The sequence below is a fragment of the Marmota marmota genome, unplaced genomic scaffold, assembly GCF_001458135.2.
Source record: "Marmota marmota marmota unplaced genomic scaffold, marMar, whole genome shotgun sequence".
Taxonomy (NCBI): Eukaryota; Metazoa; Chordata; class Mammalia; order Rodentia; family Sciuridae; genus Marmota; species Marmota marmota.
This window is the reverse complement of record NW_025999969.1, coordinates 146,875-170,283: the sequence shown is the minus strand read 5'-3', so window position 1 is coordinate 170,283 and position 23,409 is coordinate 146,875. Positions and strand designations below refer to the sequence as shown.

Genomic DNA, 23,409 nt, shown 5'->3' with positions numbered 1-23,409 from the left:
ATGGTGATCAGGAGAGAGAGAGAGAGAGAGAGAGAGAGAGAGAGAGAGAGAGAGAGAGAGAGAGAGTCCATCCTCAGGGTCTTCAAAGGCATTCTCCCAGTGACCCACCTCCTCCAGCCATGCCCCATCTGCCAACAGTGATCACTCAGTCCATTCAAACTAGGATGGACTGATTAAGATACAGCTCTCATAATTCAATCATTTTACCTCTGAATATTCCTGCAGAAACACAGGGGAAGGCTCATAGCAAAACCATAAAAAGTGCTTATTATAGTCCCTGGAACATAGTTAATGTCCATGAATGATAGCCTTAGCAGCAATAAATTAATGTGGGAAGACAATGACTCTTCCTCTGTACCTGACTTAAAACTTTCTTTTATCACTATAATTTGTGTTAAAGGAGACAACTGACTAGAGTCAGAATATGCAATCATGGCTTTGGGATAAAGATTTTTCTTTGAAGCATCCCACTTCTGTGGGAACAGAACCTATTTTATGTGAGATTATAGAGCCAACTAGCCTAGCAAAATACAATTATTTTCTCACTAGTAAAGATTTTGCCAATAGCTTGTGTGTTTTGTTGCCCTGTAGGGAAGTAAAATTTCCACAGGACAGAATTTGTACCCATGAAGAACATTTACCAGGTCATGCTGAATCTCAGAGTATATCCACGTTGACATAGATGCCAAACTGATTGTGTTTTATTTTTAATTTATTTTTTACCATTGATCTGATCATAGATATAATCATGCCCTTAGTATATCTCTGTATGTGCTTTCCTAGAGGAAAATGGAAGGGGAGTGGAAGGAAACAGAATCTGCTCATGTTGGAGGAGGGAACATAAAAAATAATAAGGGAATTTGGTAAACAGCTCTGTCATGAATGAGGAATCGAGTTTATTCTTTATTTGAGGTGGGTGGAGCTGAGTGTGGCCAATGTTGTTTATAATTTGAGAGGTTCCAAGAGATAAGGCATGAGAGGGATGGGTTGTGTGCTGTCCTCACCCCTCCTGGAGGATGGAATTAAAATCAGGTAGGTGGAAGTCGAGTCTCCTAGTCAAGACCCAGAGGACAAGAGAGGGTTGTGTGTGCCCTGTGGAGGCACAGGGGGTGGCTCCTTCCCCCTCTATGTGTTATTGGGATCTGATTTTGTTCAGCTATCAGATGGTTGTTCCTCAATCTTGGAAAATGTGGTCTAGTACCAGGAGATGAATAATATCTAGTCCCTCCCAATAGCCATAATCCTTCTGTATTTCCTAAGATTGATTTGGAGTGGCCAAGTGGTCCAGAAGTCTGATGGGGATCTTAAGAAATCTTTTCCTTTGGTAAAAAGAGATGGAGGAGACAAGGCCTGCCTGATTTTTCCTCCTGATTTTTGGATTGGGATTTTGTGAAGACATGATGTTTGGCACTGTGGAAACTATTATGTGACACTAAGGGGACATCTTCATAGGATGAGAGTAAGGAAGTAGAAAGATGGAAAAATCCTGTGTCCTTTTGCGCTGAGATGCTGAATCAAACTTGGGACTCATTGCTTTTGCCTTCTTTTACTATGAAATTCCTAGTATTTAAACCTCTTTTGATAGGCTATTTTGTTACTGAAGCCCAAAGCATCTTCATTGAGAGAACTTAGGATAAAGAATAAAGTTTGGAAGAATATCAAGACCCTGATGTTAGGAGCAGGGATCCATAAAAGAGAGCAAGGCAGAACTGGACCTCCTGGAGAGGACTTTGAATACCTCTGACTGTGGGAAGGGATGGACTCTTATCCATCAGGAGGACTGGCAATATTCCCAACTGCCTGAGGGTGGATGAAAGCAGGAGTAGAACTTTGTTGAGGTGCTGTGGACTGTTGCAGCCATGGCAAGCCCTAAAGTTCCATCTATGGGAGACAGAGGAGTCAGGGCCAACAGGATATTTCAGCCCTGGTAGCTAATGGTGGTGTAGGAAACAGAGGCATTGGAGCCAAACAGGAGTGTTTGAACCCTGACACTCATTTGATCTAAGCTTCAGTTTCCTTAGTTATAAAAAGAGGAAATTCATATCTGCCCCACTGAATTACTATATGGGTTAAGATACACTTAGTCCTATAAATTCCCTAGGATATAGTGGTATTTCAAATGATAGCTATTGCTAAGTAATAGAGACCTACAGAGATAACAAACATACTTTATGACCTTTAGAGACATGGTCTATTGCTGTTTTGTGAGATGGGGCCAATTTAAGACTTGTTAGGGTCATCAGGTGTCAAACTACCCTAACTGGTTTTCTAAGAGAAGACCCTGGGGATGGAGTTTCTGGAAATGATTTCTTTTCTTCCTATAGAAGTATATTCAAAACAATAGACGTGTGTTTTGGGTGGGAGACATTAATGACGTTTTTCCTTGTGCAGGGAGGAAGGTGAAGACCCAAGATGTGTAGGGCCAGCAGCATCAGGAATGTTACAGAGATAGGTGGGATTTCTCAAAGCACACGGAATACAAATGTAAATAACCAGAGCTTCCTGCTCACGGATGTGAGGTGGGAGATGAACCAAAATAACCACTTCTGAAGAGTGGGAGACTCTGAGAAGCCACCCCTTCTCCCCTAGAGTTCCCTCCTACATGCCCACTCTAAGTAATTTCTAAGTCTGTGATAATTCACAGAAAGAAGAAGAATAGGGAGTTGCTGGCGTTTGTAGTAACAGGATGAGAAAGTGCGAGACTTCCTGTTATGTGCGTGTGACAGCTGGTGATAAGTGGAGGGCCCTGCACAGGAAATCCGCTCAGCTTCTGCAATGTGACCTGCCTGAAACTTGGGCGCTCCTTCAGTCAGGATGTCCATGGCGGGACAAAGGGGATCCTGGACCATGGGCGATGTGGTAGAGAAGAGTTTGGAAGGGCCCCTGGCACCCTCTACAGAAGAGCCCTCCCAGAAAAGTGGAGAATTGGTAGAAATCTTAAATGGGGAGAAGGTGAAATTTGACGACTCAGGACTGTCCTTAATTCTTCAGAGCGGCCTGGAGACCCTCCGAGTGGAAAACGCTCTGACAGATGTCATCTTGTGTGTGGACATTCAGGAATTCTCCTGCCACCGCGTGGTGCTTGCTGCGGCCAGCAACTACTTCAGGTCAGCGCGCCTGGAACCAGAGCCAATCTGGGTGCAGGTTGCAAAGAAAATCAGTGTTGATGTGAAAGCCCAAGCTAGCTAGTTTGCTTTCACATTTATGGTTTATATACATCTATTGAGGTTTGTGTGTATACGTAAAAGTACAAGAAAGGGAGGTATTGAACTTTAGATTTTAGGATGTAGGCCACATTTTGAGAGAGACTGGCATCATTTAAAAGCAATGTTTATAAATAACGGTGAACTTTCTGTGTATATGTATGTCCTTGTTCCAGAGGATGGGATATGACTTAAGTCATGGGGATTTTTTACCCTGTCTTTGTTCTGACTAACATGTTGGAAAAATAATGATGTCTTTATTCATCAACAGAAATAGAGAAAAGGATGTGGCCCCTCTTTTGAAGTTATCGAGTTAAGGGCCTTTGGGTGTGTGTGGGAGGTGGTGGGAAATTTAGATGCAAAAGGCTCTGGTTCCAACAGATCTGTGGCCTCAACAGTGGGAGGACCTGGCGTCAGGAGACCTGGGTTCCATCCCATTTGGTCTCCTTTTGACCTTGAGACTGGACGGAGGGGAGTCTCTTAATGTTCTGAATTTTACCTGTCAGATGAGGACAGTGATGATTACCTCTCAGGATTCTTGCAATAATTAAACACGAGGGTGAAAAGGGTCTGACAGAGTGCCTGGCATATGGTGGACTCTCATATATCTTCATTGAAATTCTTCACCCCATTCTGCTTTGTTCCACTAAGAATTACTTTTTGAGGGTTTACCATGAGCAAATCCCTGCAGTAGGAAAGTGGGAGAATCAAGAACCCAGTGAACACATCTGGATCCAGCATTGTCCACGTGAACAGGGACTCAGGCAGGGAACCAGTCCATGAAGACAGTGTGAATGCAGAAGGTATTTTGGGAATGTGAAAAAGAAATACCTTTATCATTTTTCTTATCAAGATTCTTTTTAACTCTCCGTTCTGGCTGAGGAAATCAAGTATCCTGGAAGGCATTTTATGTTTTTATTTTTTTGAGGTACTTAGGGGAAAAAATGTCTCTCTGGAATTCAAAGAGCAGGGTTGGCTGGTTATTGTGGGATGGAGTAGCTCCCCTATGTTGATAAGGTAAGGAGATAATCTTGAGTTTGTGGAAATTCGTGCCTGTTATACACCCGGTAGATATAGTTATCTGATTTTATTTTTGTAGTGGTATGATAGAGATAACTGATGTCCCCTTTTACAGATGAGGAAATAGAAACCCAACATTTTATATCTGGTCATTATTGCAGCAGGGAATCTGTACATTCTAGAGGTCCTGGTTTTTAATGCAATGCAAGTTTTGGGCTTCTTTTCACAGCCTAGAAAGTAGAGTGCAGTCATAGCCATAAAAATGTGTGGACATAGATAATCCAATAGTATCAATCACTTGCTTTCACAATTGATCACAGACCTTCTGGGGGTGAATGAAAGCTAATTTTGCTCAATGCCCTGGGTACTTGTTTTAGAGTCATTCTTTCTGTTTTGAGTCACTGGGAAAATGCTAAAATAAAATGTATACCTGGTTAGTAATTTTGTTAATGGCTCAGCCTATGGGACAGGACCACTGGCTGTGTGCCCTCGGCACATCACTGCTCTCTTCTAGTCCTTGGGTTTTATTCTGCTAAACAGAAGGTGTCTGGGCTCAGATCCTTCCATCCCTGTTGATCGAGGACACTTAGGGCAAGTCTCTGCCAGCCCTCAGAGGAGGTGGTGGCAATGAGAAGTTGGAGGCACACAGGGATGAACTTGTCTCTCCATGTATGCAGAGTTTTTTCCCAAACTGTCTGGTCATGAGGGGAAATGCCTTCTAATCTTCAGAGCAGTGACTTTAGATCTGTATCTAGGGATTTCCAATGTGGCTTTTCTTCTGTAATGAACAGATATGGAGACAGGATTCTTTTTTCAGTACTACTATTAGTAATGGCTTCTTTTTGTTGAACCTTTTGTGTGGGCCAGCCCTGTGCCACCAGTGTCACATACACTAACCCATTTAATGGGAACAACAATGCAGCAAGGTAGGGATTTCATCCCCATCTTACAGAGGAGGAGCTTAATAAGAAAGTAGCCAAGTTAGGCTTTGGAACGAAGACTGAGATTGAGTCTGACACTGCCTCCCTGCCTCTCCTGCTGTTTCTAAGGTTTTGAAAATCATCTGTAGCTGAAAATCATCTTCTTATATTCAGACTTAAGAAGGCCAAAGAGGCTCCCCACACAGCCTTCTGGGCTTTGGGAGGGTTTGGAAGCTGGCTGTAAAATTATATAGGCTTTTCCCCCTTTATTTCATTGAGAAAATAAACACTTTGCTCTAAATGGCTGACTATAGTTTACTTAACCAGTCCTGCACCGACAGATATTTGGTTTGGAATCTCTTGCTGCTGTGGACAATGTTGTAACGAATACTCTTATGCATGTGCCATTTCATATGCGTGCAAGTGTATCTGGGGATGCACTTCTGGAAAATGGTTGCTAAGTTAATGCATCTGCAGTTGTAAGAGATTTGGTCAACTTCTGTCGGAGACAGGTTGAATCACTTTATATTCTCCATGATTTTATCAAAATAGAGTAGTATCAAACTATTGAGCTTTTGTATTATACACCAACAACTTAGAGCTGAATATATTTACAGGATATAAGAGATGCTATGGTTTTTTAATACAATGAGGAATGACCAAATCAAGCCAATCAACCCATCATCACCTCAACATTTAACATCTTTTGCAATGAGAACATTGAACTGAGGTTTTGTACCTTTTGGTTATCATCATCCCAAGTTCTTCAGCCCCAGCTCTGCCACCCATCATTCTATTTTCTGCTTCTATTAGTTCAATCGTCTTAGGTTCCACATTTAAATGAGATCACATGGTATTTGTCTTTCTGTTAAACCGTTGAATTTTTGCCAGCTGATAGATGAAAAAGAATATCTCAATTTAGTTTTATTTTTGCATATCTCTTATTTTAATAAGGTCATGTGTTTCAGGGTGATCTGAAGTTCTTCTTTTGTGAACTGTCTCTTTATATTGTCTTTCAAATTATCATGTTTACTTTTAAAAATTAAAATTCATTTTTTTATCAAAGACATGCAAATAGTTAACAAAAAGTCAAATAGAATTATGAAAAACAAAAATTCCTCCTCACTCCCTCTATCCTTCAGTTTTGCTCACCAGAGGCCACCATTTTCAACTTCTTTTTTTCTATTTTATCTCTATATTTCTATAAAAATATACTTATGCTATTTCTTGATTTCTCAATATTAGATATAATATGTTTATTTCAGATAAGAACTTAGCATTTATACCTAACTCCCTTACCATACACTCCCCAATGTCTCTCTTTTTTTAAACTTTATTTGTTTATTTTTTCAATAACTTAGTACCTCACACGTGCTAGGCAAGTGCTCTACCACTGAGCCACAACCTCAGTCTTCTCTGTTGTCTCTTAACATAATGTTATTGTAAACTTTTTGCTGAATCTCTGTTGAGTTTACATGATCATGTTCGTGAATATAGTATTTCCTGTGGAGCCAAATAATACAATATATTTCCTTCCTTGTAAAGTTTTTTTTTTTAAAATTTATTTTTTAGTTGTAGGTGGACACAATACCTTTATTTTATTTTCATGTGCCGGTGAGGATCCAACCCAGTGCCCCATGCATGCTGGGCAAGCGCTCTTCCTCTGAGCCCCAGCCCCAGCCCCTTGTAAACATTTTTGTTTTGTTTGAAGTTACTAGTCCACTCCTGGGCTAGGGATGCAGCTCAATGGTAGGGTACTTGCCCAGCATTTGCAAGACCCTGGATTTGATACCCAGCACCACAAAAAAGAAAAAAAAATCCATTTCTTTTTCCATTTGCTTAGTTTTTTTTTTTCATTTTCATTTGCTTAGTTTTTGAAGTGTCTTTTTCTCACAGTTTCTCATCATGCTCTTTAAGAACCTACCAGTTCCATCCCCACCCCACCCCAAGTTCTCATATCCAGCACATGTTTTCTGGACTTGCAGCCCAGCTATTGCCCAGCTGCTTCCCACCATCCCCCAAACTCTCTCTGACTCTCTGCTTCGTCACATAGAGCCTCTCTCTCTTCATCCCCCTCTCTTCTCTCCTTCTTACTCTGATGAAACATATCCTCCAATAACTTCCTAAGAAAGGGTGTATGGAAGGTAAATTTTCCAGGCTTTGTATGTTGAAAATATCTCTATTCACTCGATACAGAGATTGATAATGGTTCCCCAAAGACATCTATGTCTAATCCTGGAACTGTGAATATGCTACTTTAAACGGCAAAAGGCACTTTGCAGATGTGATTAAGTTAAGTATCTCGAGATGAGAAGATCATCCTTGATTGTCTGGCTGGGCTCAATGTAATCACCAATCCTTACTAGAGGGAGGCAGGAGGATCAGAGTTGGAGTGAGGAGCCATGGCAGTGGAAGCAAAGGTTGGAGTGATTGGCTTTGAAGATGCAAGAAGGGCTCAAGGAATGTTGATAATTTCTAGAAGAAGAAATGAGCAAGAAAGCAGATTCTCTCCTTTAGCCTCCACAGGCAACATGGTTCTGCTGATTCCTGGGTTTGGGCTCAGTGAAACCCATTTTGCATTTCTGATTGCTGTATTGCAAAACCATAATTTTTGTTTTTTCAAAAGCAACAGAATTGGGACTGGGAATGTAACTCAGTGGTAGAGCACTCACCTAGGGTCCTAGCATACGTGAGGCCCTGGGTTCAATCCCCAGGACTTGGGGGAAAAAAAAAGCCACCATGCTTGCAGTTTTTCAGTAGTTTGTTACAATAGCTATATGAAATTAATATACTAAGATATAGATTTTTTTTTTTTTTTTGGTGCTGGGGATTGAACCCAGGGGAGCTTTACCACTGAGCTGTATCTCCAGTCCGGTTTATTTTTTAATTGAGATAGGGCCCACTAAGTTGCTGAGAGTCTTACTAAGCCACTATGGGTCTGACTAAATTGCTAAGGCTGGCCTTGAACTTGGATCCTCCTGCCTTAGCCTCCCAAGGCACTGGGATTAGAGACATGTACCACTGAGAATTCTTGAAAATAATTGTCCTTCCAGATTTTGAAAGTATTGCTACATTGTCTCTGGATTCCTTTATTGCTATGAAGAAGTTTGATGCTCTTCTGATTTCTGATCCTTTGTCTGTGATCCTTTTTTCTCTCTAGGAAATTTTTAGGATTTTTAAAAAACAATTTTTAAAAAAATTCTAAAAAATTTAGAAAATAGGATTTTCTCTTAAAAATGTTTTTATTATAGTTATACATAATATCATCCTGACATAATTATACATACATGGAATACATTTCCATCCTCAGTACTTCCTTGTTTCATGGTTATGTTTATGTGTTTGTCTCTCTCTCTCTCCAGGTATTTTCCTCCAACCACTTTGATATGCATTTAATGGCACCTTTTAACTTGAAGACTTATATCATCTAGTTCTAAGAAATTTTCTTGGGTTTTTTATAGTAATTATCTGTCCACTTTTTCTTTATTCTCTAGTTTTGGATCACCTGTTCAGTTGATATAGATTCCTAATCCTCTAGATTTCTTCTCTTTTTTCCTCTATTTTTCATCATCTTATCTTTTTATTTTACTTTCTCCAGTTATATTTCTCAAATTTGTCTTCCCACCTGCTAGGATCTCAGTTTTAATTTCCAAGGGCCCTTTCTTATTTTATGAAGTATTGCTTTTTTTTAAAGAGAGAGAGAGAGAGAGAGAGAGAGAGAGAGAGAGAGAGAGAGAGAGAATTTTAATATTTATTTTTTAGTTCTTGGCGGACACAACATCTTTGTTTGTATGTGGTGCTGAGGATCGAACCTGGGCCCCACGCATGCCAGGAGAGCGCGCTACCACTTGAGCCACATCCCCAGCCCTGAAGTGTTGCTCTTGACAACATCCTGTTCTTGTTTTAATGTGGATTGTATTTTCCTTAATGTCTTTGAGATTTATATATATATATTTTTTAAAAAAATACTTTTCTTCTGTTCCTTGTGATGGTTCTGCATTTCTATTTTTTCTTTTTAGTCTCTAACTTTTATTTCAAAGGCTATATTCAAATATCTAGTGATCTTTAGATATCAATTCATACTTACAAGTGAAGAGTGAAGCACTAAAAGGCTAATGGATGCTAGGATGGGGGGTGGTGAGGCTTTGCTCTGGAGTCATGGTATTGAGCACACTTTTTGTTGGGAATTTCCAGATATTAGTATTAAAGGTTTTTGCTCTTTGTACCAATCTTTCTAAGGAAAAAATCTCCATATTCCTACCTAGGAAGATATAAGATTCATTGTTTGCTTTCTGGGAAAAGAAGAAGACAGGGTATATCACTTTTTGGGTTTTAGATGTATATTTAATTCTCCTGTTGCTGGTTCCCCTCCCTCCTCTGTGCTTGGGGACACAGGTTGTGTCAGGTGTTCATGAGTTGGTTAAATTTCTCCAGAACAAACCTTGTGAGTCCTTAAGTGATTGTTCCTTTGACAGGAGGGGTGGGGATGGTGATCTGAGCATAGCGAGATGAAACTGCTTCTTTATACAGAATCTCAACTAGTGCCTGTGTTTGGTCCTATTCTGACCCTCCTCGCATCCCACCTTCGTCTTCTAAGGTGGTCATGCGTACCAGAGTCTTTCTGGGGTTCTCTGGAGAGGACCAGCTCAGGATGTCTTAGTGGCACTTTGGTTTCAGCTTCTTCCATATGGATCTTCTCTGAATTTTTTACCTTCCCAGTTCTCAGGAGGAATTCTGAGATGGCAAGAAGTAGAATTCATTCCAGGCTCAGCTCTATGTCTAGTCTTCTGTGACTCTCAGAGGAGGTACTGATAAAACTAGCTGTCATTCTGTCCCCGCTGCACCGGGCTTTATCTTTGGTATCAGGCATTGCACCTAAGTACTTTATAACAGTATCTTGTTTAATCTTTAAGATATTTACTTCAAAGTGTTGTTATCATCCCCACTTTGCAGAAGCAGAAGCTGAGATCCTGAGTGGTTAAGTAACTTGCCCAAGGTCATGAGCTAGTGGAAGGCAGAGTATTGCTTTGTCCCCCCTCCCCCCACCCCGATTGTACTGGGAATTGAATCAACCAGGGCAAGTGCTCTATCCATGACCCTTAAAACTTTTTTTTTTTTTAATCTTAAGACAAGGTCTTTCTAAGTCGTCCAGGCTGGCCTGAAGTTCGAGATCCTCCTGCCTTAGGCTCCAGAATAGCTAGGATACAGGTGTGTGCCACCATGCCTGGCTCTTCTTGCTCTCTTGCATGTGATCATTGGTGATTTTTGCAAAGACCTGCTACTCCTAAAGAACTAAGCAAAAGGCAGAGGATGCATATGGCAATAGCTCTTATTACTCTGTGTCTAGTTAGATTTCTGTTAGCTAAAGAGATAATGAAACCAATGCTTTGTGATACTTTTTATATGAGGGAGAAAACCTTTTTGGCTACCAAGTATCCCATTGTTTCTGCCACAAACTGTCCCTAAACCAAACAAACACATAGAGAAGCAATTTCAAGAATTTATTTGTGATGCCAGGAGACTAATGGGTGGGAACATGTTAACCAAATAGGGAGTACATTAGTAACTCAGACAATGTATTTCCTTTTGGAAGTCTATTTAAAAGTCTTTGTAAGAATGAGGAAGTTGGGGGGAAAAATGTTTGGTTGAGACGAGAAAAGGGTGAAAGAGATTAAATCTTAAAAAGTAGCCTATTGTATACATTTAAATGTCAAACAGCCAAATGGCAAGATGTCCAAATATTTTTATGGCAGAAAATTTGGGGAAGTATAGATTTAACATCTCTAATATATTCTTTATTTTATGAAACTACTAATATCTATTATAAGTTCACAATAAAGCTGCCATTTGTGTTATGCCTTTGGACAGATCCCAAATCAGTCACTGGAAGGGGATGTGTGTGCTGCGCTCTGAGTCCTACCTCGTGAAGGGTTTCTATCTAAACCAGGGCTTCTCACCACTTGGGGGGCTCATATCATTACAGAATATGGCATATTATGTGACAGTGGTCTGTGAGTGTCAGAATGGGATGTAATAGTGATAAGGAAGCTGTTACAAGGCTTCCCTCAGTCCCATAGGATGACTGGCCCTTTCTATAGGTGTATAAAAGCTGTCAGGCTGAGACTGAATCCACAGCAAACTCTCTTGTTGCTGCTGATGCCTGAAGTCTTTGCCTGGATTCTGACCCCTGCTGTGTACCTCAGTCTCTGGGTCTCATTCCCTGAGCTTATCCTGAGGGGATTTAGCCCACGAGCTACAACAATCAAGCATAAAGTCAGGAATGAGAAGGGAATTGTGGGTATAGTCCATGCATTTGTTATCATTATTACTTATTAACCAGTGACTGGAAGGCAGAGAGTGGGGCAAGAGGCTACTTGTAGGCTATGTTTCCATGTTGTAATCTTTAACTCTTTCTCCATAATGGTGTTAGGTGTCTAGAGAGGAGCCAGCAAATCTAGGTGATAGAGTAAGTGAAGAAAACAGGAATGAGTCAAGGCTGAGTCTGAATTTAAGAATCTGGCAAATGGTGAAAGCGTTGAGGACTATGGCCGTCATTGTAGGTACATCACCAGTGTCATGTCCTGTATTTTATACTTTTAATATTTCCCAATATTGTGGACCAGAATCAATAAGGTGGTTAATATTTTAAGCATTGGAGCTTTATAATCACTTTCCTGCAATTCCAAAATTTCCAAAGAGCTGCTAGATGAAAAGTTTTTTTTTTTTTTTAATAATTTATTTGACAACCAAATCCGACTTGAACTGTAGTCATTTGATGGAGATACCTGCCCTAAACTGAGGTAAGGCTACTTATGGCAACTGTTGATATATTCTCTCCTGTAATGCTAGCACGTTCAATTAAGTTGTGCTGGAGGTGCTATATAATATTGAATACAAGAATTCTGAATTCCAGAGCACATGTGACTATAAGATTTTTGGGTAAGGGATTATGGGACTTCCTCATAAAGCTAACAGGTTTCATTGTGGTGTTGTCTACCTTTTATTCACATGCATGTTTTTACATATTTGTAAATGTAGTTTTCATACAGTTTTGCATCTTGCTTTGCCCCCTCTCATCATTACGATCTTTTTCCCTATGGTATTCCATAGTTTTGTAATCATCACTTATTTATTTATTTTGCTACCAGATGCATAATATGGAGATCATTATCTCTCTGTGGACATTTAAGTTGCTTCCAAAATTTTGTTTTTATAAATGATGCGGCATGATAATCTTTGTATTAAGTATTTTTTTGTAGTTTAGAATATGGAAAGGCTGACATTTTTTGAATACTTACTACATGGCAGGCACCTTGCTTTGCTTTGATTTCATTGAACCCTCACAACAACAATCTCAACAGTTAGATAACTACAATCTCAACAGTTAGATAACAAGTATATAGCATGGTCTCCATTTCACTTTCAGTGGAACTCACTTGGATAGGAAGAATGACTTTTCCATGGGGAAAACAGATCTGAACCCAGAGGACAGAAATGTGGCTAGTAGGGTGTTTTCCAGTGTAAGACCATTAAGTCTCCCCAACCCCCATGCACCTAGTGTGGGCTGCATAAGCTGAAAATGAGGAGAAAATGTAAAAAGTACCTCTCTGTGCAGGTACACACACGCATGGGCAGGATGCTGTCAGAGCATTCATCCCAATTTTTGTCTGAGGTCTCAGCAAATAGACCCCAAAGCAACAAAGACCCAGCATGTCTGAGAACACCCATCTAGGGCAAAGGGTTTAATAAGAAGTAAGAGGGTGGGTCAGGGTATGTGAGGTAAACACACGCTCTGAAAGAACAAGATCTCAAGATTCTATAGGCCATCACTGGGCCAGCACCAGAAACTACTTGGTCTAGTGAAAGAATTCGTACTCTGGAAGTTGAGTCCAGATGCTGCCATTTACTGGCTGTGTAAATCTTGGAGGGACTGCTTGGCCTGTCTGGGGCTCAGCAATGGTACCTACAATACAGTCAGGCTAGTGGTTTATGTCTACCTATCTTGGTGAGTTGCTATGAAATGCAAATAATAAAATGGATTTATTTGTGAATTTATTTGTCTGCAAACATTTTATGTACAGTAATAAGTCAGATTTCTTAGTTTCAGTAAACAGGAATCGACTCTGGCTTATTTGAGGAGAGGAATTTATGTAAATGATAGTAGGACTTGGAAATCCCCCCCCAATCCCCAAACAAATCTGAAGAACCAAAATGAAAAAACAGACAGGTGCAAAGGAGGTCAGGCAGCAGCCGGGACCATAGCCCAAGGCCACCCTGAACTGTGTGGGGAGGACTCCCCAGCTGCTGCTGTCCTGGAGACCACAGCTGCACAGCTGCAGTCGCTGCTGATGCTGCATCGCTTTCTCTGAAAACTGGAGGTTGCTACTGCTTCTGCTGCCTCTGCTAAAACTGGCTCTCTCCTCTGTCCCTGCTTCTTAGACTCACTAGCTCCCAGTTCAGAGCCTGGAGTTGATTTATCTGATTGACCAGGGCTGAGTTTTACATGTTAATGCCTTAGATGGAATAGGAACTGAGAAAGACAATACCAGGCCTTTGTAGCTACTGGAGTGGGAACTGACTTCTGCCGTTACTGTATCTCATTCAGAGGGATAATTCACTACACCTAGGGAGGCTTTCAGATGTTGGACAACTGGAAACTGACAAGTGTCTATAATATGTACCTAAAATGGACCAGGCTTGCATAGAATGCAGAATAGGTACTAAGGTACCATGAAAACTATACAGGCATTAGGGGACTCTGTGACTCTTGTCACATTAGAGATATGGATTCTGAGATCCTAGTAAGCAAGTGGACAGTTATTATTAGCACTTTCACTCTTATTCTCCCCCAAACCATGAGCAGTCCTGTGTTCACTTGTGGGAATGTGACACAAAGGTGCCATCAGCCATGGGTAGACTAGAAATAGATTGAAAAATGTGACCTATGTGGAGGCAGTGACTACATTATTTGTCTCATTGTCCTTGGCACTACTGCAATGGCTGGCATTCAGCAGACACCCTGTAAATGTTAGAAGTGAGTAAAACCTCGCTATTCCTCCTGCAGATTTAGTTACTGATGAAGTAGCATCTAGGCCTGAGCAGGAAGTCCTTACAGAGTTTGGAAGCTATCACATGCTTTAGAAAAGGGAAGAATGATAAAGTATTGCCTTCACAGGAAAAATTGAAAAGAGCATTTAAAAAATCCAAAATGTTTCCGAACGTTGAGGATTTAACAGGTTACTCGTATCATCATCTGGATACAGATGTGCTATGCCGATAGGGTAGGTGATTCTTGTAGGAATTTTAAAAAAATTGTTTTTAGCACTGGGAAGTTGTGCTCTCAGAACAGAAGTGCAATCAGGTCCTTTGATTTTTTTTCTACTTTTTAAAAATTGGTGCATTGTAGTTGTACATAATGATGGGCTTTGTTATCACATATTTGTTCGTGAACACACTATACCAATATAATTTATCCAGTATCACTCTCTGGCACATCTGTCCTTCCTCCCCATCTCCCACTCATGGTCCCTTTCCTCTATTGATCTCCCTTTGATTTTCATGAGATCTACCCCTACCTTTCTTTTCCCTTTTCCTCTCTAGCTTCCACATATGAAAGAAAATATGTTCCTTGACCTTCTGAGTTTGATTTATTTTGCGTAACATAATGGTCTCTAGTTTCATTAATTTTCCGGCAAATGACATAATTTCATTTTTACTTATGGCAGGTCCTTTGATTTTTAAATTAGTTTCTCTGTCACCTCCACTCATGGTGTCTAAGCATGTGGGACTCCTTTCAACCAGGAACAGAACAACTATTCTTCTCCAATTTTGAATAATCTTGTGTGTAAACTCCCAAATAAATCACAACAGATAAATACATCCATGATTCATATCAAGTCATGAGCACATCTCTGCATCAAGCCCATGGATACCTGTCCCTCCATTAAAATGTTTTTATAGAACTGAGTGCTAATATGGTAAACCCAATGGCATAAGAGAAGGGCTGGCCACATGCTCAATGGTTGTGTTTTTGGTAAAACTGCCATGGAGCTTACCATCAATCATGTTGCTCAATGTTTCCGTACTAGTTAGCATTTCAAGGAATGGAAGCTCAACTCAAATGAGCTTAGACAAGGAGGTAACATACAGCATAGGAATTGCTGGGATGTAACAGAGCCCAGGGAGAAGAGGAACCAAGTCCTCAAACACAATCAGATTGCTCTCTCTCCTCCTCTCACTTGTCTCATGTGGAATTTTCAGTTTAAGTTCTGGCACATGGTTGGCAGCTTGCCTGTTGGCAGATCTGAGACTCACTTCCCCCAGCTTTGGTTCTAGAGGGAAATTGAAGGACTTTCTTTATCTTGAGTCTGAAGAGTCCTTGGGAAAGAACTGATTGGTCCAGTATCATTCAATTACCCATTCTTCCACCAATTGCTGCCATCAGGGGGCACTATGATCAGCTCAGCTTAGGAGTTCACCATTGGTCAAAGAGGGATGTTTGTGTATGGTGGAGGGGAGGAGAGAGGGAGAAAGAAAAGAGAGAGGCAGGGAGAGAGTGTGAAGAAGGAGAGAGAGAGTGAATCAGATCAGGAAAGACAGACAGAAAAAGAGACAGAGACATCTGCAAAAACGTGAGAACTCCCACATGAACAACATAATTTGAGTGGGACTGGTTGAGGAGAAGAGAATTTCCCAGAAAAGGAAGACACTGGATGAAAGGAGAAGCAAATGTTCACTAAAGAGGAATCAAATCCTGTTTTTTTTTTCTTTCACTAGCCAACTTACCATATTTCTGTATTTGCTTTGGCTGTCCTTAGCTTGAATTTTAATAACAGTTTCCTCTTTAATCACTTAATTCTTATTTTGGTTGGCACTGCTTTGAATTTTAAAACCCATCTCCTTCTTTAGGATAAGCCATCTTAAATTCTTTTTGGCAAGTCCATCTCTATATAAAGATGCTTCCTTGCTATGAAAGAAGATCATTTAGGCAACTGTGTGCCCCCCACCAGCTGTAAGGGTATGTGTTCTTTCATTGCATGTATATTTCGTGGAAAGCTTGAAGGTCACAGTAATTACAGGAGTGTTGATACTGCTCTGACTTTAAAACACAATCAAAATAAAACTAGCAAGATACATCAAGGATTTAAAACATCCAGCAGATTTGAATGTAGTGATTCAGGTCCTGGGGTCAAGTAAGAGCTTACTGAATTCAAAAGACCCTATGTCATGTAGAATAAGCTTGGGTTTAAAGAGGGCAGAAGAACAAGACATTTTGGTATTAGGAAAATAGTGGGAGGGGCAGAGGCCCAGTGAATAATTCCTGGAAAGAGAGGTTAGCAGACACAACACACACACAAATGGACAGAAGAGAGTAGAGATTAGGAAGAGATAGGAAAGTATCAGGTGTCTCACAGCATCCTTACGGCTCAGGACAGCAGGTTGGGTTGGAGGGAGGTGGCTGTCTCATTTGCTGGTGGACCCAGAAATGGAGAAGAGAATTCTTAGTAAGCTCTATGAAAGTCCTCCTTCTTCCCACATGTCTTCACCTTACCACTGTTCATTGGCAAGCCTTCAGTTGCAGAATCCTGGATCATATTACCTCTCCTGGAGTACAAATACCTGGAGAGGAGGGAATGCAAAACACTAAATTTTTGTTACTGTAGTGTTGAGTGGGTTTAAGGAAATTTCATCTGTCCATTCATATAGTCAACCAATGGACCCAAATTTACTAAGTGCTTACATACTCTAGGCCTGGCATAAGGTATGCAAAGGTGAATGAGTTATGGTTCCTTCTAACCTGGAAGACACAACCTAGTTAGGGGAGAGAGATGAGTAAATCGATGTTTAGAGTATGGGGTGACAGGCACCACGATGGAGCCCTGCAAAAGGGCTATGGGAGCTACAGGAGGGCATATCAAGCCAGAGAAAAAGCTGTCATAAAAGTCTTCCCAGAATAGATGAGAGTTGAGGCATGAGTAGGCATTGGCCAGAATGGGCCAAGTGAAGGGGAGAAGGAAAATACATCTGGGGAGGAGGTACCATGCAGGGCCAACACAGGAACCACAGGGAGAAGAGCAGAGGTGCAGTAAAGGAGATGTGTAGTCAGGGAGAGGGGCAGGTCAGGTCATGACAGGTTTTGTTGGGCGAAGCTGAGGGGTGAAACACATGTCACAGGCAGTGAGAAGCCATGGAGGAAAAGTTAAACAGAAAAACAATATGATCTGAGATCTCCCTATAGGGTCAAGGTCCCATCAGTCTTTGGAGACCCTCAGGTGGTTTCAAGAAGTTACAGTGAGAGGAGATAAGGGTCAGAATGAAGGCAGAGGCGGTGGCCTGGGGAGGCAGACTTAAGATGCTGAGTTCTCTCTGAGGGCCTGCAGGGCAGACAGACCTCCCACGGCCCCAGGGAGAGGCTGCACTGCCTAGTGAGAAAGGGGAAGAATGGAGAGTGGGAAGATTGGAAGACAACGGATGTCACACTTCCTTGAGGGTTGACTCTGAGCTTCAAGATTGGGAAGAGAAACAGGAGGTAGTGTGACCCTAGCAATCCTTCATGTGCCCACACATCCCATTTTAGAGAAATGCCCCAAAACATAATGAATAATTTAAAAGTAAGTCAAGTTCTGAACTTGCAATTTTTGAACACTTTGAAGGAGATTCACACTACAGTTATTACTAAAATCTCTTTCCCTTACCTCCGGAGTAGACCAGTGTTAGTTTTAAGGTATCTTCCTTTGAAAATTTTTTCAATTTTTGTTTTTGGTATTGGGAATTGATAGCAGGGGTGCTCTGCCACTGAACTACAACCCTAGTCCTTTTTGGTTTTTATTTTGAGACGGGGTCTCACTAAGCTGACAAGAATAGCTTTGAACTTGCAATCCCCTTGCCTCAGCCTCTTAGGAGTTGGAATTACAGGCTTTTCTTTAAAATTTCAATAGCCCTCTATCTCAGAGGACCAGTTAGAAATAGGAGCCCCTTTCTCTGCAGTACACATTAGGATGCAAGACTTGGAAAGTGTAGCAGGGACTAAGTGAGACTGGGTCCTGGTACCCCTGGTTAGCACAACCTTCAGGGGCTCCTCCTCCACCTCTGGCCTCACAGCTGCTGCCTGTCAGAAGCTCCTGCGTTTCTCCCCTTTCCCTCTGGCTTCTGTATCACGAAAGGCTAAGGAGGAGGCCTGGCTATCCAGATTGCACTGTGACAGCTGTCGGAGAAAGTAGTCTGGAATACACATATGACCACCATTGTCCTGTCACAACAGGCATAGCTTTGATGAGGGGAGCCTCAACATCTGAATACCTTGGGGTGAAGACTGGACCCAGTGTCGGTTTGTGAATTTCTAAGTGGTTGGAACCAGGGAATGTTCAAAATATCTCTAGACAGGGCCAATCTTTGAATTCTGGTCAGTGACAGTGGTCAAAGGGAAGCCAGCCGGCATCCTGGGGGGAAGGGTGAGATGGAAAATGTTCAGAAAAAGAAGGTGATGTGGAACCTTCAGGACAGTAGCCTGGTCAGGATGTGACAGTGGACAGTAAGCACAAATGCTGACTTTGCTCCTGACCCTATAGGGAAGTGAGAATCTAAGCAAAGCTCACAAAAGAGGAGTGTGAAGGAAGTGGTGTTTGGTTAGGGGAAGCCAGGTTTTCATCACCAGCAAAGATGTGGGAGATGTACAAAACCAAAAGCAAATTAAAGCAGAGAATAACCACTGTGTTCTGTAATATAAAAATCTCTAGGTCCTGGGATAAACAGCAATGGACATGGAATTCTAATTCAGAGAATTGTTAGGTATTATGTTTCCTTGACACATGCCTTGGACAAAGTCTCCCAGGAACTTATTGCTATTTATTCTCATAGCAGTTAGAGGAGAAATGTGGGTTTGGAGTTTGGGGTCGAATAGGCAAATCTGTGGGGCTTACTTGAAGTATGGGACTACATTGTATGTGTGGCTTACTTTCTATCCATCCATCCATCCATCCATCCATCTGCCCAACAACTACTAGAAGTGTCTCCTCTGGGCCAGTAATTTGAATTCAGAGAGAAATAAAATCTAATCCCTTTCCCTCAGATGCTTATTAGTCTAATAGAGAAGACATATTAAAACCAGACCACCAAAGTATATCAGAGAGGCCTGCCTGGAGCCCAGGGTGCTGATGTGAACGTATTGGAAACTGCTAGTCACTGGGTATAGCTGCACTGTAGGATGGGAAAGGAAGTGCACAGACCACATTGTAAAGGACCTTTATGACAATGTTGACAGGACTCAAGGTTTACTTTTTCTGGGCACCTGTAATATAATCTTCATGGGCCCTTTGCTGTTCAGGATTTCTCTTGTCCAGTTGAATCAGTTGGAACTCTGCATTGCAAGTGACAGTCAGTCAGTTAATACTGGTTCAAACATAAAGGAAAAAAAGGAATTTGTTCATATGCTTTTAGTTTTTTCATGGAACTAGAGATTAAACCCAGGATCTCATGCATCCTGGACAAGTGCTCTATCACCCAGCTACACATCCAACTCTTGTTCATGTAATTTTTTTTTTTTTTTTTTTTTGGTACCAGGGATTGAACCTAGGGGTGCTCAACCGCTGAGTCACATCCCCAGCCATTTTTATTTTTTATTTTGAGACAGGGTCTTGCTAAGTTGCTTAGGGCCTCACCAGTTGCTGAGGCTGGCTTCGAACTCACAATCCTCCTGCTTCATCTTCCTGAGCCATTGGGATTAAAGGCATGTGCCACTATGCCTGGCTTGTTCATGTAATTTTAAGATATCCAGGAGTATTGCTTTATGTATAGTTGATCCTTGTCCTCAAACTAATCTCATCAGGACTCAGTCGCATTTTTTTTTCTCTCTCTCATTACTGCTTTCCTCTCCCAGGGAGGGTCTTCACACAGGGAGGCAAGTATCTTTGAACTTTCATTTCTACCAGTTTAGCAATCTCATGGGAGGAGAGCTTCTGTTCCTCAGTAATTCCAGAAAAGTTCTGGAATTGGCTTTGCTTAGATCAGCTTTGTCATGTGTCTGTCCCTAACCAGTCACTGTGGCATAGAGGACATAACATGTGTTCGTTTCTGGTCTAAGAGGTAGGGTCAGCCCCATCCAAACATCCCAGGCTAACAAAGGATGAGAGGTAGCTCCCAATGGAAAATACAGGTACTCCTACTGAAAAGGATAGGAATGGTGCTGGGCAGGCAAAACAAGAATTGCCCATTCGATCTCTGAGACTGAGTCATTGCTGAAGCCTGGCCACAAGCATTGTTATGATTGATGTTCTGTCCAGCCTTGTTGTGCAGGACAAAACAAGCTCTTCTTTCTGTTATAAATTTGAATGGAGTGAGTTACATGGCATGTTGAGACATCAGCAGTGGTCCCGTGGGTCTTGAAGGACTCTAGTTCCATAGTAATATGGCCAGGTTCTGATATCTCCAAAAGGTCCAGGTGTCCTTGAGGAGTGGTGAACTTAGCCAAGGAGCATGGCAGACAGCAATTCTTTTAAGGTTTGGTAATGCTTAGAGTCCATGATGGGAAGCTCTGGGTTTCCAGTTTCATCTGTCATCTTGGTACAAAGACTCAGCCAGTGGCTGGGGGTTCAGAGTTAACTTCAAACTCCAGAGAGAAACGTAGAGAATTGTTATTCTTGTATCTGTACTGGAAAAAAGAGATGGCCATGAATATTCAAATGCTTCTCTGAAGATGTAGTGGTCAGTTCTCCATTATTATAACAAAACATCCAGAGGCTGGATACTTTAAAAAGAAAAGAAGCTATTAAGCTCACCATTCTGGAAGTTCAAGGGTAGGGTTCTAGCACTGGCTTGGGTTTGGTGAGGGCCTCCTTGGCTGTGTCACAGGAACAGTGTATCATGGCGGGAGTGCATGCTAGAGGGAGAGAACACATGGTGAGACAGGAAGCCAGAGAGCATTAGGGAGGGGCCAGTTTTGCTCTCCTACAATAACTGTCTTGTGAGAAGTCATCAGTGTCCCATGAGAACCACCTCAATTCCCTCTGAGTGCAGTACCCACATCAGCCTAATCACTTTGCACTAGGATCCATCTCCTAAAGTTCTCACCACCACATACCACCACAAGGAGGACCAAGCTTCCAATACATGAACCCCTGGGGGACAAACCACATACACACCTCAGCAGAAGGCATCACTCCAGCTGTATGCAGTTTGCATGTGCACAGCAGACAAGAACAAAATTGTATGCTATTATTATTAATAGAGCTTTGGTGCCAAGCCCTCTTCCAGAACTCCTGCCTCCAATGAACTGTACTACTCAAATATAAACTGTGGTGCCTTTTCTTTGCCTCTAAACTAGGGAAAGACTAAGAGGCCAGGATGAGGCCTTCTTTCATCTGAGCTATGCAGGTTAGGAAGAAGAGATTAATTCGTTCTCATTCTAGGATTCTAGGAGGCTAGATCTCAGAAGGTGAAAGGGAGACTCTACAGCAAGAGGGGACTTTCCTGGGACATGTTTGCCCGAGCACTGCAGCAATTTTTTTCCTTGACTTTAATCTTTATTGAATCTCTTTCTCAGATGTGAACCAAGGGAGCCTGTGTAGAGGAGTGGGGGTGACTTCTTTCTAGGGCAATGGTTCTTCAGCTTTACTTGCAAAGGAATTATAGGTGGGGCCCAGAGAAGCCTAATAAGATACATCTCCCTAACCCTACTGCCAAGGATTTTAATTCAGTAGGTCTGGGGTAGATGGAGTTTGGGATTCCGGGTTCTTAACGGGTACCCAAAGTACTAAGCAGCTGGGCCAGGGAACATGCTTTGTGACCTACCTCCTGAGGCTGCTGTATCTGGAAGCCGAGGATGTAAGCAGGACTCTAGTGTTGGGATGGGATCTGCATGATAGGACTGAGGGACAGCTTGAAGTCAGAAATTGGGCTGAACTGAATGTTTATTTGCTTCCCTTGGTTAGGACTATGTGGAAAACAGCAGGTGGAAGATTTCAGTGCCTTGAGCTTAGAGTTGCTGGGAAGCATACAGAGTGATGTCATGCCATACCAGGTCACACTTGCATCTGCTGACTCCCTGCTTTGTTTGCAGTGGAAACCCCTATGATTGGCTGCATTGGTTTTATATCCAATAATCCCTTTTTAACAATAGTGGTCATTGTGCAGCACAGGATGACTAGTTTGAAACATTATTTTAACTGATTGCATACACATTGGACACTTGTATTCTTGAGTAGAACTTCACTTACTTTGTAACTAATGTTAAAGCCAGTCCAACACAGAAGATCTATCTCAGTGAAGGAGAGGAGTCAGTTCTTGGTATAAATGGGAATAGTGATGGGGTTGGAGATAGAATAGAGTAGAGGCAGGCAGGGAGGAAGCCAGTATAAGATAGTGGAGATGATGGGGTTTATAGGGCTTAGATTGGTGTTTGGAGTTCAGAGCTATGGTGGGTTGGGGAGTGAGTGAGCTATAAATAGTCGAGCTGGGTGAAATGTTCTGAGCTGCTGAGTTTAAGAATTACAGGAGCCCCTAGAACTCATCAAAGTTATAAGTAGAATGCTTGAGTGCATGTGTGTCCTCCTCAAATTTCAGGCTCTGGGATCTAGGGCTGTGATGTGTTCATCATCATGGGGGTGGAGAGCACGTGGGGCAGGACTCCCCATCCATGACCTCTACAGGGTGCTTAACCATTCTTGGAGTGGCAGATTCCTGTCAAAAACAAAAGCAAAGGAACTAGGAAGGACAAGTTGACTCATTCCTTCATTTGCTTATTCCCTCATTTTTTCTGGAGACCAACTCCCTACTGGGTGGGAGCGCTGGTCTAGTCTTGGGGATACAGTAGCAAATATGGCAGAACTCAAACCCTCAATCAGTTCACATTCTAGTCAGGGGACAATTGTTAAACCAATTAACAAGTAGGTGATATCAGGGTTATGAAGAAAAATACAGGAAGTGAAGGAAGTGAAGGTGTTAGGGAATGACTATTTTGGTTTGGGGACAGCATCAGGGAGAGCCTCTGAGGAGGTGACATTGGGGCAGAGATATGAAGTGAGGAGTAGGCCCAGTAGAGATTAGAAGGGTGCGGGGCCCAGGCAGAGCTTGACTTCACCCCAGAATACCTTCAGGCTGCGGATGTTCTCATGGCTGATGTGGGAGATGGGCTCGCTGGCTAAGGCTTTTTGGGGTCAGCACTGATTCACTGCACTAGGCGTCTGGCTCACTGTTATGAGACCGTTTATGCTGTAAAATGAGGATCCTAATAGCTACCTCTGTTTTACAAGAAACTTATGAGAATTGGTCAG

The 23,409-nt window shown here is 41.9% G+C and overlaps 1 protein-coding gene across 2 annotated transcripts in view; it reads left to right on the top strand.

The window, feature by feature from the left end:
• Positions 1-2,682: 2,682 nt before the first annotated feature.
• Klhl6 (kelch like family member 6) overlaps positions 2,683-23,409 on the top strand; it is a 69,731-nt gene continuing 49,004 nt past the window's right edge. For both annotated transcript variants that reach the window (XR_007347918.1, XM_015499910.2), the window contains exon 1: positions 2,683-3,107. Coding sequence is in view for 1 of the 2 variants with exons in the window: in XM_015499910.2 (XP_015355396.1) it covers positions 2,815-3,107 (293 nt within the window). In the remaining variant the exon portion in view is untranslated. The remainder of the gene's footprint in view (positions 3,108-23,409) is intronic.